General features: G+C 40.0%; 1 protein-coding gene across 3 annotated transcripts in view; it reads right to left on the reverse strand.

Moving 5' to 3' along the window:
* Positions 1-295: 295 nt before the first annotated feature.
* LOC148019577 (ankyrin repeat protein) overlaps positions 296-14,363 on the reverse strand; it is an 83,458-nt gene continuing 69,390 nt past the window's right edge. For 2 of the 3 annotated variants that reach the window (XM_087699586.1, XM_087699583.1), the window contains 4 exons: positions 1,287-1,335; positions 1,093-1,200; positions 913-994; positions 296-812 (listed from right to left, as the gene is read on the reverse strand). In XM_087699586.1, coding sequence (XP_087555712.1) covers positions 584-812; positions 913-994; positions 1,093-1,200; positions 1,287-1,335 — 468 coding nt within the window. In that variant the 3' untranslated portion in view covers positions 296-583. The remainder of the gene's footprint in view (positions 813-912; positions 995-1,092; positions 1,201-1,286; positions 1,336-14,363) is intronic. The other variant, XM_087699584.1, reaches the window with a different exon arrangement.

Here is a 14,363-nt window from a genome sequence, read left to right on the forward strand (position 1 = left end):
GCACTCAAAGCAGATGTTGAGCTAAAATCTTTCTTGGTAAAAGACTTCAAGCTCAAGTTTCTGGTATATATAATCATCCATAGAACATGCCAATCATTTCTAAAAAAGTTGAAGAATGACTAAAATGCTACAAGGCTCATGATCAACATGTTACTAGCATGCAAAAATTGCTAGCTCTCAACATGGTCCTAACAGTACCTGAGATTAACAATGATTCATCCAGTAACCTAGGTTCTAATGCTCAAGTCAAGCGAAAAAACAATCCGTAAATATCTAGAGACAATACAGCCAAGTATGGCAGAAAGATTTTAAGTATCCAGTAAGTTTGTTTACATCAGCCTTGAGCTGTTTGAACCCTACAACTTACATCACAGCTACAATCATTCTGTACAGCCCTGCCTTGTCGTCTAAATCTAAGCAGTTTTTGCCCCCCTTAAGTTTGTTGAGCAATACTACACATGGGCTGACAGGGTCTGAAGCTTGTAACAGTTTTGAGAATGAAAATATGCCGTTTAAATCATCTACACACACAGGCTGCATCCTGATGCTCAAACAGGTTTCTCTCTGTCCACACACACATTCTTCATTCACTTTCTTCTGAACTTTCATAAGCCAAGCCGAGCAAGCCAGCCCCACTTTTAGTTTCAGCCATAGAACTCGTTTGTTTTGAATCTCCAACAGCGATATCTTTATTAGTTGTCTTACTTGACACATTGTCATCAGAACTTGAGCTGTAACCCTTCGAACCGCTACTGCCATGAGGGGAGGGTTTGCTTTTTGGCTTGATATTCTTCAGTAGCACTTGCTGCCTACTAATAACAGAACAGGAAAGTTTGATAACAATATTTGCATAAAACTCACTGAAAAATCTTATAGTCAATGACAAAATTTATATTCAACACTGAAACTGACCTTATACCACTGCGGACTTTTGGTTCTACTCTAAGCGGTAGTGGAACAGTTGATGCTGACGCATCTGCTAAACTCGCAGCTCTGTAAAAGGAGAGTCAAGAAGAATCCAAGGGCACACTATGAATTGTCAATTATACACACAAACAGACATGGAAACATGTTGTATTAAAGCAATGGATATTCTAAATGCCGCAAATGCTCTTTTCTCTGTGCGACGACGAAGGCGCTCGGCATCCTCTTCTGCTTCCATTTGCTCTTTCAAATACAACAAATCATCACTATCGAGAGCTGTAAAACAATTTCCCACCAATTCACATTAGAAGAGTTCAACCACTTTCAAATTCAGATTTAAGTATAAGGCATGGGTGTGATACCCCCTCGACCATGTAGATAGCCACCACGTTCTCCAGCCACCTCTTGCATCTGTTGTCAAACAGTTCGCCCAGGTGCCACGCCATAAACCCTGTCAGGGCAAGTTCTCAGAAACTGACTTGCGAATGGAGCTGTAGTGTAGTTTCTGCTGTACTTTGCTTTCAAATGTCACAGCTATTCAAACCTCTTGACAAAATCCATTTACAGGCCAAATTTCATAACAATTTAATCATGACACATACAAACCTATTGTATATATCAGTCTCTGCATCTTTAATCTTTAAATATATCACCACTATTAATACACGAAAAATGTTTAACATAGGATTAGAATGGCAAACATGGGGGCAGTATGGAAAAGATGCTTGACACAAGGATGCTATGACAAACACTCATGGTAGGTTGTTGAAAGATGCATCATTTAAGATGACGCCATGACCTCTGTAGCAAGTCAAAGACATACAGAACCAAATTCAGTAGCACAGCTGCTTGGACCCATAAGTGCTCACTGTCAGCCCTGGAGGAACTAATTTGACACTATTAACTATTTAACAATGAATTGTTCATCTCATAAGCCTCGTAGGTTGAAATGTTTTCAAGGGAAAGTTGCATCATCCATATGCTGAATTAGTTTTCCAAAATTGAACCTCTCTATATGCTGGAATTTCTTAACGATATCCAAAGGACATAAGGACATTGAGATTCTAAGACTTGTGAGTTTTAATGGCCAATCCATAGTTATCCCATGAAGAAAGAGGCAAGCTTACCCGATGAGACCAGAGTGAAAGTTTGTACCGACTTTCCTAGGACAGAACTGCAAGGAGGCCTAACAGGTCTGCAACATACCACCCCAAGCACCATGCATGTCCCAAAGTGTCAAAAGTGGATTGCAGCAATGGAAGCGTACACATGTGCTGAAATAGACTGCCAAACACAAGAAAAAGAGAAAGGAAGAACACAACAAAAGAAGAGAACTCGAAATGGAATCCATATACCAAGAAATGAGATAGTACAGAACCGATGCGAGTCACTAGCTGTGTAGGCATTGGCACCGACTCCTCTCTATAGCAAGGACATGTGGATGATAGTTGAGTGATAATGACTATGAAGGAGGATTGCTTGAAATGCGGCAAAATAAATGCCAAGAATACAGCCAACTGACTGAAAAATGCCCAAAACCACATCATAATGGCCAAATAAAAATGCCTAAATACACAAGATAATATCCTAGTGCCCTAGCCTACGATCACATGCACAGACTCAACCATGAACTAACATATCTGCTAACACCCTCTTGGATCACGCGTGATCTGATACAATACAATATACAATGATAATGTCCCATCATAACACATACAACAATGTCCACCACAGTAGAACCATAGATACCCAAGTAGTGGGTGTGCAACCCACCACCAAGGTGCCTTAAAGAGAACCTCATGTCAATGACGATTGTATCAACACTTAAAAATAGAGAAGAATAAAAGCAACTTTCAATGTCTGACAACAATGTCTTGCAATAGCATACAAGACCATCTTATAAAAAATGCCTTTGAACATATGTGACCACGGAATCCCCACCTTTAGCCAGTTCGCCAAAGAGTCCCCTCATGTGAGCTCAAACTAAGAGCCAATCCCACACTCTATCGAATACCAGCCCATCGTGAACCTAGATGTCAATCCCAACTCTAGGATTTGAACTTGCTAGACTTCAGTCGATGCATCACAAACGTTGCTCTCTAAAGCCTGTGCACTGGTATACCTGTATAGATGAGGTTCACCTACCCTATCTCACCACCCTCTCACACTCCCTCTAGCATAGAAGAGTCCTTAGGGATGACCGCATCACCTGTACTAGAAAGTAGCAAAGAAAGGGGCACCCAAGCCCATTCCTCATTTGAAGACAAGGATTCCTTTTGCATTGCTTGGGCCGAAGAATCTAAATCAGAGTTTGAGGAAGAGGATAATGTTGGAAGAGAAGGAGAGAGATAGAGTGGAGCGGAAGATGACCCTCACCTCATTGTTGTTCTTTTTCCATTATTTTTCCATCATACTAACTAAAAGAGACTTACATATAGGTATGACTAACCAAGACTAACTATGGTTAAGTCACTGACTACATCGACTTACTAAATGTCACACACATGTACAACTGTATCCAGCTAATGTTAGTCACACACATAAAGATAGATCGACCGAAGAGTAACGGGAGCTTGATATTCTAACACTCCCCCTCAAGCTCAAACCATCTGATAAACTCCAAGTAGCTGTTTGAAGTATATGAACTTTTCTTTACCAAGTGACTTGGTAAATATGTCTACTACTTAGTCTTTAGTCTTCACATGAATAAAGTCAATCTGCCTTGTAAGAACCATTTCTCTGATGAAATGGTAGTGAACCTCAATATGCTTGGACCTAGCATGGTAGACAGGATTGCTAAGCCAACATAACACTGCTGAGGTTATCACAATGCAATCTCACTTTGCTTTCCAGCTATATTCCCAAGTCTTTCAACAGTTTCATCAACCAAACTGCTTCGCTAGCCGCTAAGGCAGCTCCTGTGTACTCAGCTTCTGTACTAGACAATGCAACAGTAGGCTGTTTCTTACTCTGCCACTAATCATACAGCTGCCCAATCCAAATGCATAACCACTGGTTGACCTTCTGTCATAGAACCAGCCCAATCGACATCAGTAAACCCTGTCAAGTCAAGAGATTTTCCATATGCATAAAACAACCCATAATCTATAGTATCCTTTACATATCTCATGATCCTTCTAACTGCATTTAAATGTAGTTTGTAAGGCTTCTGCATGAACTGACTAATCAGCCCCACTGCATAACATAAGTCAGGACGAGTAATAGTCAAGTATATTAAGCTGCCCACCATCTGTTGATACATGGTCACATTCTCTATGTCATTCCCAACATCAATCTGCAGCTTGACATTTTGATCAAGAGGTGTCTCTATAGGCTTGCATTCAATCATACCATACTTCTGTAACATGTCATGAGTGTACTGCTTCTGTAGCAGCCATATACCTTGAGGTGTAGAGACTACCTCAATCCCAAGAAAATACTTTAGTTCACCAAGGTCTTTGACTCTGAATTCAGCCTGTAAACATGATTTAATTTCAGCAATGCCCTCTTCATCATCTCCAGTGATGATAAGATCATCTACATAAACCACTAGAAACACATATCCATGATTTGTCTTATTCGTGAACAAACTATGATCTGCATCACCCAATCTAAATCCATGTTGCTGTAAATAATTACTAATCCGAGTATTCCATACTCTAGGTGTCTGTTTCAGTCCATATAAAGCATTTTTCAGCTTATATACATGTGTAGAAAAGTCCGGGTGAACATAGCCTTTAGGCTGCTCCATATATACTTCCTCAACTAAATCACCGTTTAAGAAAGTATTCTTGATGTCCATTTGCCATAATTTCTAGCCTTTGTATGCTGCAAAAGCAATGACAATTCTGACTATTGCCATTTTAGCCACCGGATTGGAAGTCTCCTCATAATCAAGGCAATATTGCTACGCATACCCTTTTGCAACCAACCTGGCCTTATAGCGTTCTAACGAACCATCTGACTTGTACTTAACCTTGTAAATCCATTTGCAACCAATGGGGACTTTGCCTTCAGGCAACTCAACCAATTTCTATGTCTCATTTTCAGCCAGGGCTGCATACTCCTCATCCATGGTAGCACACTAGTTATCATCTGTAACTGCATCATCAAACTTTGTAGGTTCTTTGTAACCTGTCACACTAGCCATATATACATAATGACGGACTGAATAACTAGTGTATGTAAACTTGTCAATTGGTTTTTTGACTCTCTCAGATCTCTGTAACTATGGCTCACGCTCTGAGCTTGCCTCTCATGAGGCGGTACATAACGACTTTGCCTTGCTCCAGGCGTTATAATAGACGAAATGCCCAACTTACTATCCAAACTATCACTGCTGGATTACTCATAACCTACTGTAAGTAGACTTGTTACATCCTTAAGCATATTTTCTTTTCCCTTATCTAATCTCCCCCTCACTAACATATGTGTCAGTGGATGTAAGAGTACGACTCTATAAGACTCTATAAGTGTCCTAATCAAGGACTTACTATAGGTGACCCATCACGTGTAGGACCACTCATAGATGTACTTACTGTAGGTGTATTTTTAGCATTACTAGTGCTAACGGATCCATCAGTAGCCACTGCAACCGGATTACCATACCACGATGCCACCTCATAAAATATATCTCTGCTAATCAATGTCTCATGTGTAGATGGTACATAACACATGCACAAGACCAACCAAGGAACATACTCTTGACAGCTTTAGGATCCAATTTCTTCCTCTTTTCATCAGGAACATATACATATGCAATGCTACCAAATACCTTTAAGTGTAAAATGTCAAGCTTATGACCATACAACCTCTCATATGGAGTTACATCATGAATCCCTATTGTAGGGGTTCTATTCAGCACAAAGACAACAAACTACTGCTTCAGCCCAATAACCATTTGGCAAACTCTTCTCATTCAGCATAGCTCTTGCCGATTCCATTAGTATCCTATTTTTTCTTTCTGCTACATCATTTTGCTACGGTGTATAGCTACAAGTTAACAATCTTCTAATCCCATGTTTAGCACGGTACCTGTCAAAATAATTAGAGACATATTCTCCACCTCCATTTGATCTAAGATATGAAATTATACAGCTCAACTCATTTTCAGCATGCTTCTTGAAGTCCTTGAATGCATCAAACACATCATCCTTATGTTTTAGTATGTAAAGCCAAGTATACATGGTAAAATCATCAATGAAGGATACATAGTAACGAGCACCACCAAACGAAGCATTATGAGACGGATCCCATACATTTGAATGTACCAACTGCAAGGGTCGTGAGCTATTCCGTACATGTCTCATAAATGAAAACTGTGTCTGCTTTTCAAACTAACATGCATCACATATATGTCCAAAGTCATGATACTTGAACGTAGGTAGTCCAAGCACAAATCTCTTTCTGCTGCATAGATTTCAGCTTTTGTACATTCATATGGCCAATCTGCTTATGCCATATCTCAACATTCCGTATAGCACTATCATCATGTGTAAACATGACTACTTTCAATTCTAGAATTGATGCATTAAGAGTAAACATTCTGCCATCTCTTCGACCTCTAGCAATCAATTTGCAACTATTATCATATTCTTCAACAAAGCATCCATCTCTATTAAATCTCATCTACAGATTCTGTTCTGCTATCTGTCCAACTGACAAAATATTCTTGGTTATTGTAGATACATGTAGTACATCATGTACACTCTTTTTCTTGCCATCAAGCATAAACAACGAAACAATTCTTGTGTGCTGAATGTCATGTTAGGTGTCATCCCCAGTATACACATAACCATGTGAACCTGCAACCATCTCATCAAATTATTCTCCATAGGGCGTCGTATGATTTGAAGCCCCTCAATCAATGTATCATCTCTCGTCTCTTTTCTGCCTAGATGCATTCTTAGATATATGCTGCATGGCAAACAATCTGTCAACCTGCTCATTATGAGCACCGCTAGAAGATGCATAGTGCCCATATTGTTTGCTCTTTGTCTTCATATCTCTCTGCTTCTTATAACAATCCTTTGCAATGTGTCCATATCTGCCACAGTAATGACAATCATTATCTCTGTTTGACTATCCCAATCAGGGGATTCAGCTCTCATAGAAATAGACGTATCAAATGCTTTATACTCTTTGCCAAGTCCATTAAATGTCATTGCAATTATATCATCCTCAAGACACTGAAGATCCAATGGTGGCAAGCTGATCCGCTATGTTCTTGATCTCTGTAGTGTAAGCCTGAATGCTTCTGTCATTCCTAGACATGTTATTGAACTGTTGCTTTAGCTGAATCTTTCTTGTATGTGTTACATTTCCATAATTCTTCATGAGTATGTCCCATGCATCCTTTGGAGAACTGTATCTAGTAATCTGTATAACCATAGCATCTAATATACATAAGAAAAACCAATATAACACCTTGCATGCTAGACTATTCCATAACTTATGAGCCCTTTTCTAATCATTTGTCGGATTCCTTTCATGTATTTCAGGTTCAGCCTCACTACCTATACATAAGTCTCAATAATCTTTGCCAACCAAAAAATTCTTCATACGAAACTTCCATAAAGCAAAATTTTTATTGTCCAGCTTTTCTTCCACAATTTGAGTGATATTGTCAGTACCTTGAGCATTTGCCATAGTTGCAGCTTAGGTATTCAGTGATGTATAGAACTTATAAGTATCTGATTCCTTTTTCTACAATTCAGGACTAATTTCTTGCAATTCAAGACAATTTCCTGACAACTTGCTTGTTGTAAACTGTATTCGAACAATGAAAAAACACAGTCAACTGAGCATAAACCAAGCTCAAATCAGTTCAAAACATTTTATGATAGTGGCAAAACATCCCAACAACAAACTATGTCCATACAAATATCAATGCTTGTAATATATGCAAGTAGCAATACCAAATACAGTCAACCCACTGCTATAACCAGCATTATTTTCTCTATTAAAACAAGAGTATTCAAACCTCAAAACAGTCCCAAAACATCTCATTCAGTTGTCACTCTATGCAAAAGTTGATACATGTCCAATCGATCAGAATATATTGCATGTATGTCAAGTGAAGACTATAGGTATTCTATCTCCAGACAATAACCAGTCAATATCTTGGTATAACCAGCAACAAATCAATCCAAACTTTAAACTTTCAACACTCACAATATCCCAAAAAGAATCTACCACTCAAATGCTATGATCCAAGCATTTCTCAATAGCAAATAAGCATCACAAATACTTCAACTTTGTAGGTATATTGCCTCCAAATTCAGGACAACAACCAGTTCACTATTTCTAGCCTACGAATAAGCTCCAAAACTAAGGATTTATGTAACCGGCCTGTTCACTGGAAAGGGCGGTAGTGTACAACAAAAATACATAAATGCTTTCACCCAATTTACAATCGTCCACTTTACCTGAACTTAAAGACACAGAATCAAGAAGAAAAACGGGAAGCTAGAATGCTCCTGATGCAACACAGACACCCTGTTGGCCCCTAAGTCAGGCGCCCCTTGCGGTATTTCTTTATTTTTAAAGAGAGAAGGTACAATGGGCTGTCTTTCACCTATTCTGTGTGAAATTTGACAACATAACAGTACAATTACTGACCCAAAACAAGTTGACCAGGAGGGGAAACTCTGCCCAAGTATGAAACTTCGGGTTGGAGTGCAGAATTGACCATTTCAGTCGGCTGTAATTACTGGTTCAGACCTGTTCTGAAACCTGTTTTCAACTCATACTGTTCCCTGTACTGTTCAGCCCACTGTAATTACTGGTTCAGACCTGTTTTGACACCTGTTCTCAGCCCATATTGTTCCCTGCACTGTCCTGCATCATCTAGGCCAAGTGCCCCTTGATTCTGACATCAATTGGGCTCTGAAATAACCTCTGAACAGTCCAGAATCAGAACTGATTTAATGCTGTTTCAGACAATTGCTTGGTGAGGTTACCACCCTCACCTGTCCCTGCTGGGACAGCCAACAATTGCTCCTATTCTTGGAGAAAGGAGGCTCTTGCCTCATGCAAACACAGCATATTCCACACAACTGTACCTAAATCAGAAGAAAGTGCCTTGATTCTGCAGCATAACCATACTGTCAGGGAGAGAAAGAGAGAGAATAGGAAGCAAGCTCAGCCCTTTGTGCATCATAGACAAGGTAGACCAGCTCTCAAGAGCTCTCCATCTGCAGCAATCCATTTCCCCTTTCACAAATGAGCCCCCAACTATCAAAAAACTGCACGCCAGTCCCTCTTTAAAGAGGTAAGTGCACAAATTTGTGCCAAGTGGCGGCACTGGAAGATATTTCCCACTCCAGCCTTCCGGTCTAAAATTCTCCATCCTCGGTGCAGAATTTGACCTCGGCACAGACCAGAAGATTGATCCTCGTGCAAAAACGAAGATAATGACGCGAACAGATTCTGAGGTCCAAAAATAGTAACTCCCTAAATTTTAGGAGTTGCTTCCATTGCATCCCACTAGTCTTCTGACCATCTTTGCAGACTATGGCTACATCCAGATTTGCAATGTAGCTCAACTGGAAGTGAATTTCCACTGATGACCCCACATGGACTAATCTCTTGAAGATTTGTCCATCTTCACTTTGAATTAGTCTCTTCCAGGCTAGTTCTTCAACACACTTGTCCATATACACTTTCACAAGTCTCTTCCAGACTTGTCAATCTACAGTGCCATTAGTCTCTTCCAGACTTATATTGGACCTTAACTGTCCAGTCTTGACTCACTAGACATTCCTCTCTGTTTCACATATTGGCCATGCAACTCAGGCGTTTAGATTTGAAAAGGGATCCTTCCAAAAAGAAAACCAAATAAAGTATGTAATAAAGAAATCAACAAAAAGGTAATAGTTGTCACAGTCTTGTGACAATTTAACACTCCAATATCATGCTCAAATGCATGATAATAAGGGTATATACATTATTAGGATGAAAGCTACCACTGCCTTGGAATCATCTGTTGCTTACTACACTAAACAACCAGTTTGTACAGGTTTGTGTTATATATCTCAAAATCTGTGAGAAATTTGAAAAAACTTTCTTTTGCAAAGTTGTAGACCACGTCGACACGGTCAGGAATAGCGGGCCATTTCTCCGAAAACCATTTCTATAGTAAGATATAGCTTCTGCAAAAAAACGGACTACAGGCACAATCTTCTTTGATGACGTTTTCTTCAGATTTGATGTCTTAATATCAAATGGCCATTGCCAAGCCTTCAAGCTTCAAGCATTCAAGCTCTGATACCATATTGGAAGAGAGGGAGAGAGACAAAGTGGAGCGAAATATGAGCCTTAGCTCATTGTTGTTCTTCTTCCATTATTCTTCCATCATACTAACTGAAAGAGACTTACATACATAGGTATGATTAACCAATACTAACTATGGTTAAGTCACTGACTATACCGACTTATTGAATGCCACACACGTATACAACTGTATCCAGCTAATGTCGGTCACACACATAATATTCTAACAGATGACTCGTTAGAAGATTCCAAAACCCACTTCTTCCTCTTCTTCTTTTTCTTTTGCGAAGCCACTAACTCTTTATTGTCTTTTCGCAAGTGTGCCTTCTTACCACACTGATAACACTAGGCCTTTAACTTCTTTCTATCACCCCTCTCTCTAGCCACAAGACCCTCACCAAACTTGTATAATGAGACGAAAGCCACCCTGTAGACAGAATGATACCTCATGGTCAAGCAAAATGGATGGTATATGGATAAAACTCATAGGTATCAAGGATATCTATATCCTAAAAGCATTGGCTACTCCAATAAACTCCGGGGGAAACATGTAGAGGACTATCCCTACAAGGTGTGCCTTTGAAAGAGCAAACTACATGTGTGGAAGCTAGTCTTGAACATATGTAATACAAAGCAAAAATAACCGAATAGTGTCCTTACGCTTGAACTTCATCTACTAGAGCTGTCAATCAAGTATCACAGCATGCATGGTGGAAGGTTCCTCATACAACATCTAAAGCTTCGAACATACTTCTTGAGATGTCCTACAAGAGGTAACTACTGGTAGAACTTCTTTAGAAATACATCAAAGAATAGCACAATAGGCACACAAATCATCCATATCCCATGTAAGCACAACTTCCTCATGATTTTCCTCATCAAAATCATCTAGAACTAGAAAAGGACGCTCAAGACGCAGTATAGCTCCACAAACAATGTACCATAACCGCTTCTACACGAACCAAGCTTTCATAACAACACTCCAAGTTAGATAGTCATAGCCATATAACTTATTAGTAGAAGTGCATAGAGGAGAGAATATAGACGATAGAAGGTGGACAAAGAGAGAAGACAACCAAACCGGCAACAAACTTTGCACAAAATGAGAGTTCACACGCAATGGAAACCAAAAATTTGATCAGAAGAGGAGGGTGACTACTGCAATAAGTGAAAAACACAGTAAAAAATGCCAAAAACAGCAAAAGCGACCTGTTCACACAGTTGCCCAACCAGTAGGCAAGGTTAGAAAACCAAAACACAGGCTGAATGAAGCAATAAATGCAGCAAATTGACGAAAATAGGGCAGAATGCTTACGCAGGCTGAAAACGTAGAGTCCCGTGCACAAACATAGCCTACAATAGATGACAAACAGGCTAGAACCAATTAGCAGCAGGTTGCCTAATTAGAAGAGGTAAAAAATACCTGTAATCAGCAGAAAAACATCAGCAAGAACATAGATCCTGTAGTCTGATAGCATGTCAAAAGTGGATGTAACAATGGAAGTGTAGATGTATGCTGAAATAGACTACTAAACAAGACACAGAAAAAAGAAGAACACTGCAAAAGAAGAGAACTCACAAGAATGCTCAGGAAATGAAATCCATATACCACGATACGAGACAATACAAAACCAATGTGAGTCACTAGCTGTGAAGGCACTCGTACTGGGTCCTCTCTCCAACAAGGACCTGTGGATGATAGATGAGTGATAAAGGTTGTGGGGGAGTGCTTGAAATAGGACAAAATAAATGCCAAGAATATGGCCAACTGACTGAAAAATGCCAAAAACCACATCATAATGGCCAAATAAAAATGCCTAAATACACAGGATAATATCGTGATGCCTTAGCCCACTAGATCACATGCACAAACTCAACCATGAACTCAATCCACACACACACACTGAGTTGATGACTTGTGCCATGGCAAACAGGGACCTGACTTCAATTGGAGAAGCTATGCAGCATGACCATTGGTAAAGAGCCATGGAGCAAGAGAGGGCATTGAGAAAAATTTCACGTGGGTTCCTAGACCAGCCAAATGCAAAGTCATTGGAGTGAAGTGAGTGTTCAAGACAAAGAACCACAAAGACAGTTTACCATGAGAGGTTGGCATAGACAAAGAACCAAAATGATAGTTTACCACAAGAGGTTGACATGACTATGCCACCTCTGTTACCATGCATCTAGACAGCCACCCCTTCCTCCGTTGTCATGGAGCCAACCCACCACTTCCACCTTCTTTGTCAATACAAACAAATACACTATAGACAAGTTGTAGAATGGTTGAACCAAGACCATAATGCTTTAGTTGCAAATCAACTTATGCACCCATAAGATGTGCTTGCACTACTCCTAGCTCACCTCTTCAACCAGACCCTTTGTGAAGTTTTAGTGCCAAAGTATCCTTTGCACACACAAGATGTCTGATGTGCTTACACTACTCCGGAGTCCTAGTCACCTATTCAACCAGGCCCTTTGTGAAGATTCCCTTGCCAACTGCTTGGTGAATACTATAGTACTGAATCTTGATTCTGAAACCAAGTGGCTCAATAGTTCCGAGTAACTATAGTAGTATCATGGTTGGCCATGTTCTAGCCAAGTTTTTATGGATTGGTACTAGAGCATAAGTTGAGGCAAGTGAGCAAAGAGACACTAACATCAAGCATGTGGACATGCTTGGGTTTAGGAGAAGATACTCTACCTAGATAACATCTTCACACTTCAAGCATCATTGAGGCGGATAGAGCTCATGGGAGGAAAGTCTATTGTTGCTTTCTGAACTTCTACAATGGGTTTAACACAATGCCACAAGGGAGGCTGGTGCAAATCAAAGGGTGAGTCTGAGACCTAGGAGGGGATGTTAGGGGAGGTTGTAAACACCCTTGGGGTGAAGTAGGCCTGCTTGCTATTATCTACACTCTTCGGAAGATATATTAATGACATTGCCGGTTACATTGATAGGCTGGGAGAGTTGAGAGCCATTTTTGGAGCATTGATTCCCCTTTTTTTCTATATTGAGTGATATTGTACTCATCTCAGATACACCAAAGGGGTTGTAGAGACTAGGATAGAGACCTTGCAATCAGCCTTGGGTAGACCAAGGTAATGGCATTTAGCACCCCCCAACAAAGGGCTGATAGATTACCTGATTTTACTTGGAGCGGCGAGACAATATAGAGAGTGAGGAGAGGGGTATTTGGGATTCACTTTTGCTTGACCACACTTCACTATGAGAAGAGCAACGTGTTGAGCTCCAAGGGAGTGCGAGGATCGAGACATGCAGTGCTTACACACAGCAAAGAGACAGAGAGAGAGAGTGCAAAGTAGAGAGTGAGAATGAGTATGACTTGTGAGTACAATGATGAGTGTACCTCTTTAGGTTTTTAGATAGATATATATATGAAAGTACAAGTGTGCTAAGGGTCTATTCACACTTGAGCACAAATAAAAGGCACGAGAGCCCTTTATTCCCAACAACGTTTGTTAAGCTTCGAGGGAGCGCGAGGATCGAGACATCTAGTACTTACAAACAACAAAGAGACAGAGAGAGAGTGCAGAGTAGAGAGTGAAAGTGAGCATGACTTGTGGGTACAATGACGAGTGTACCTCTTTAAGTTTATATATATATATATATATATATATATATATAAATATAAGTACAAGTGTGCTAAGGGTGTGTTCACACCTGAGCATATATAAAAGACACGAGGGTCCTTTATTCCCAACAACCTCCCACCTAAAGGCAATGTGCCTTAAGAGGAGAAAAGAATCAACTAAGTCTAGGTATGTACAAAGTTGAAATACATATATCTATCCAACTCCCATCATCTGGCAGCAATGAGCAAACCGCTCTGTTGGAAGTCTCTTTGTGAGAAGGTCTGTAGAATTATCATCTGTATGCACTTTGACAAGCTCAATGCTATTGCTATCAAGTACATCTCTAATGAAGTAGTATTTCACATGTATGTGCTTTGTCTTTGCATAAAAGACCGGATTCCATGCTAGCATGATAGCACTCTGACTATCACAATGGAGAACAAGTAACTTTGTAATGCCAAGCTCTCCCACCAAACGTAAAAGCCATAAAGCCTCCTTGCATGCCACAGTGGCAACCACATAATCTGCCTCTGTAGTAGACAATGCACACACTTTTATAGCCTAGA

This window comes from Lygodium microphyllum, chromosome 19 (assembly GCF_053477565.2).
Source record: "Lygodium microphyllum isolate KBCC chromosome 19, Lygodium_microphyllum_v1.1.10, whole genome shotgun sequence".
NCBI classification, from domain to species: domain Eukaryota; kingdom Viridiplantae; phylum Streptophyta; class Polypodiopsida; order Schizaeales; family Lygodiaceae; genus Lygodium; species Lygodium microphyllum.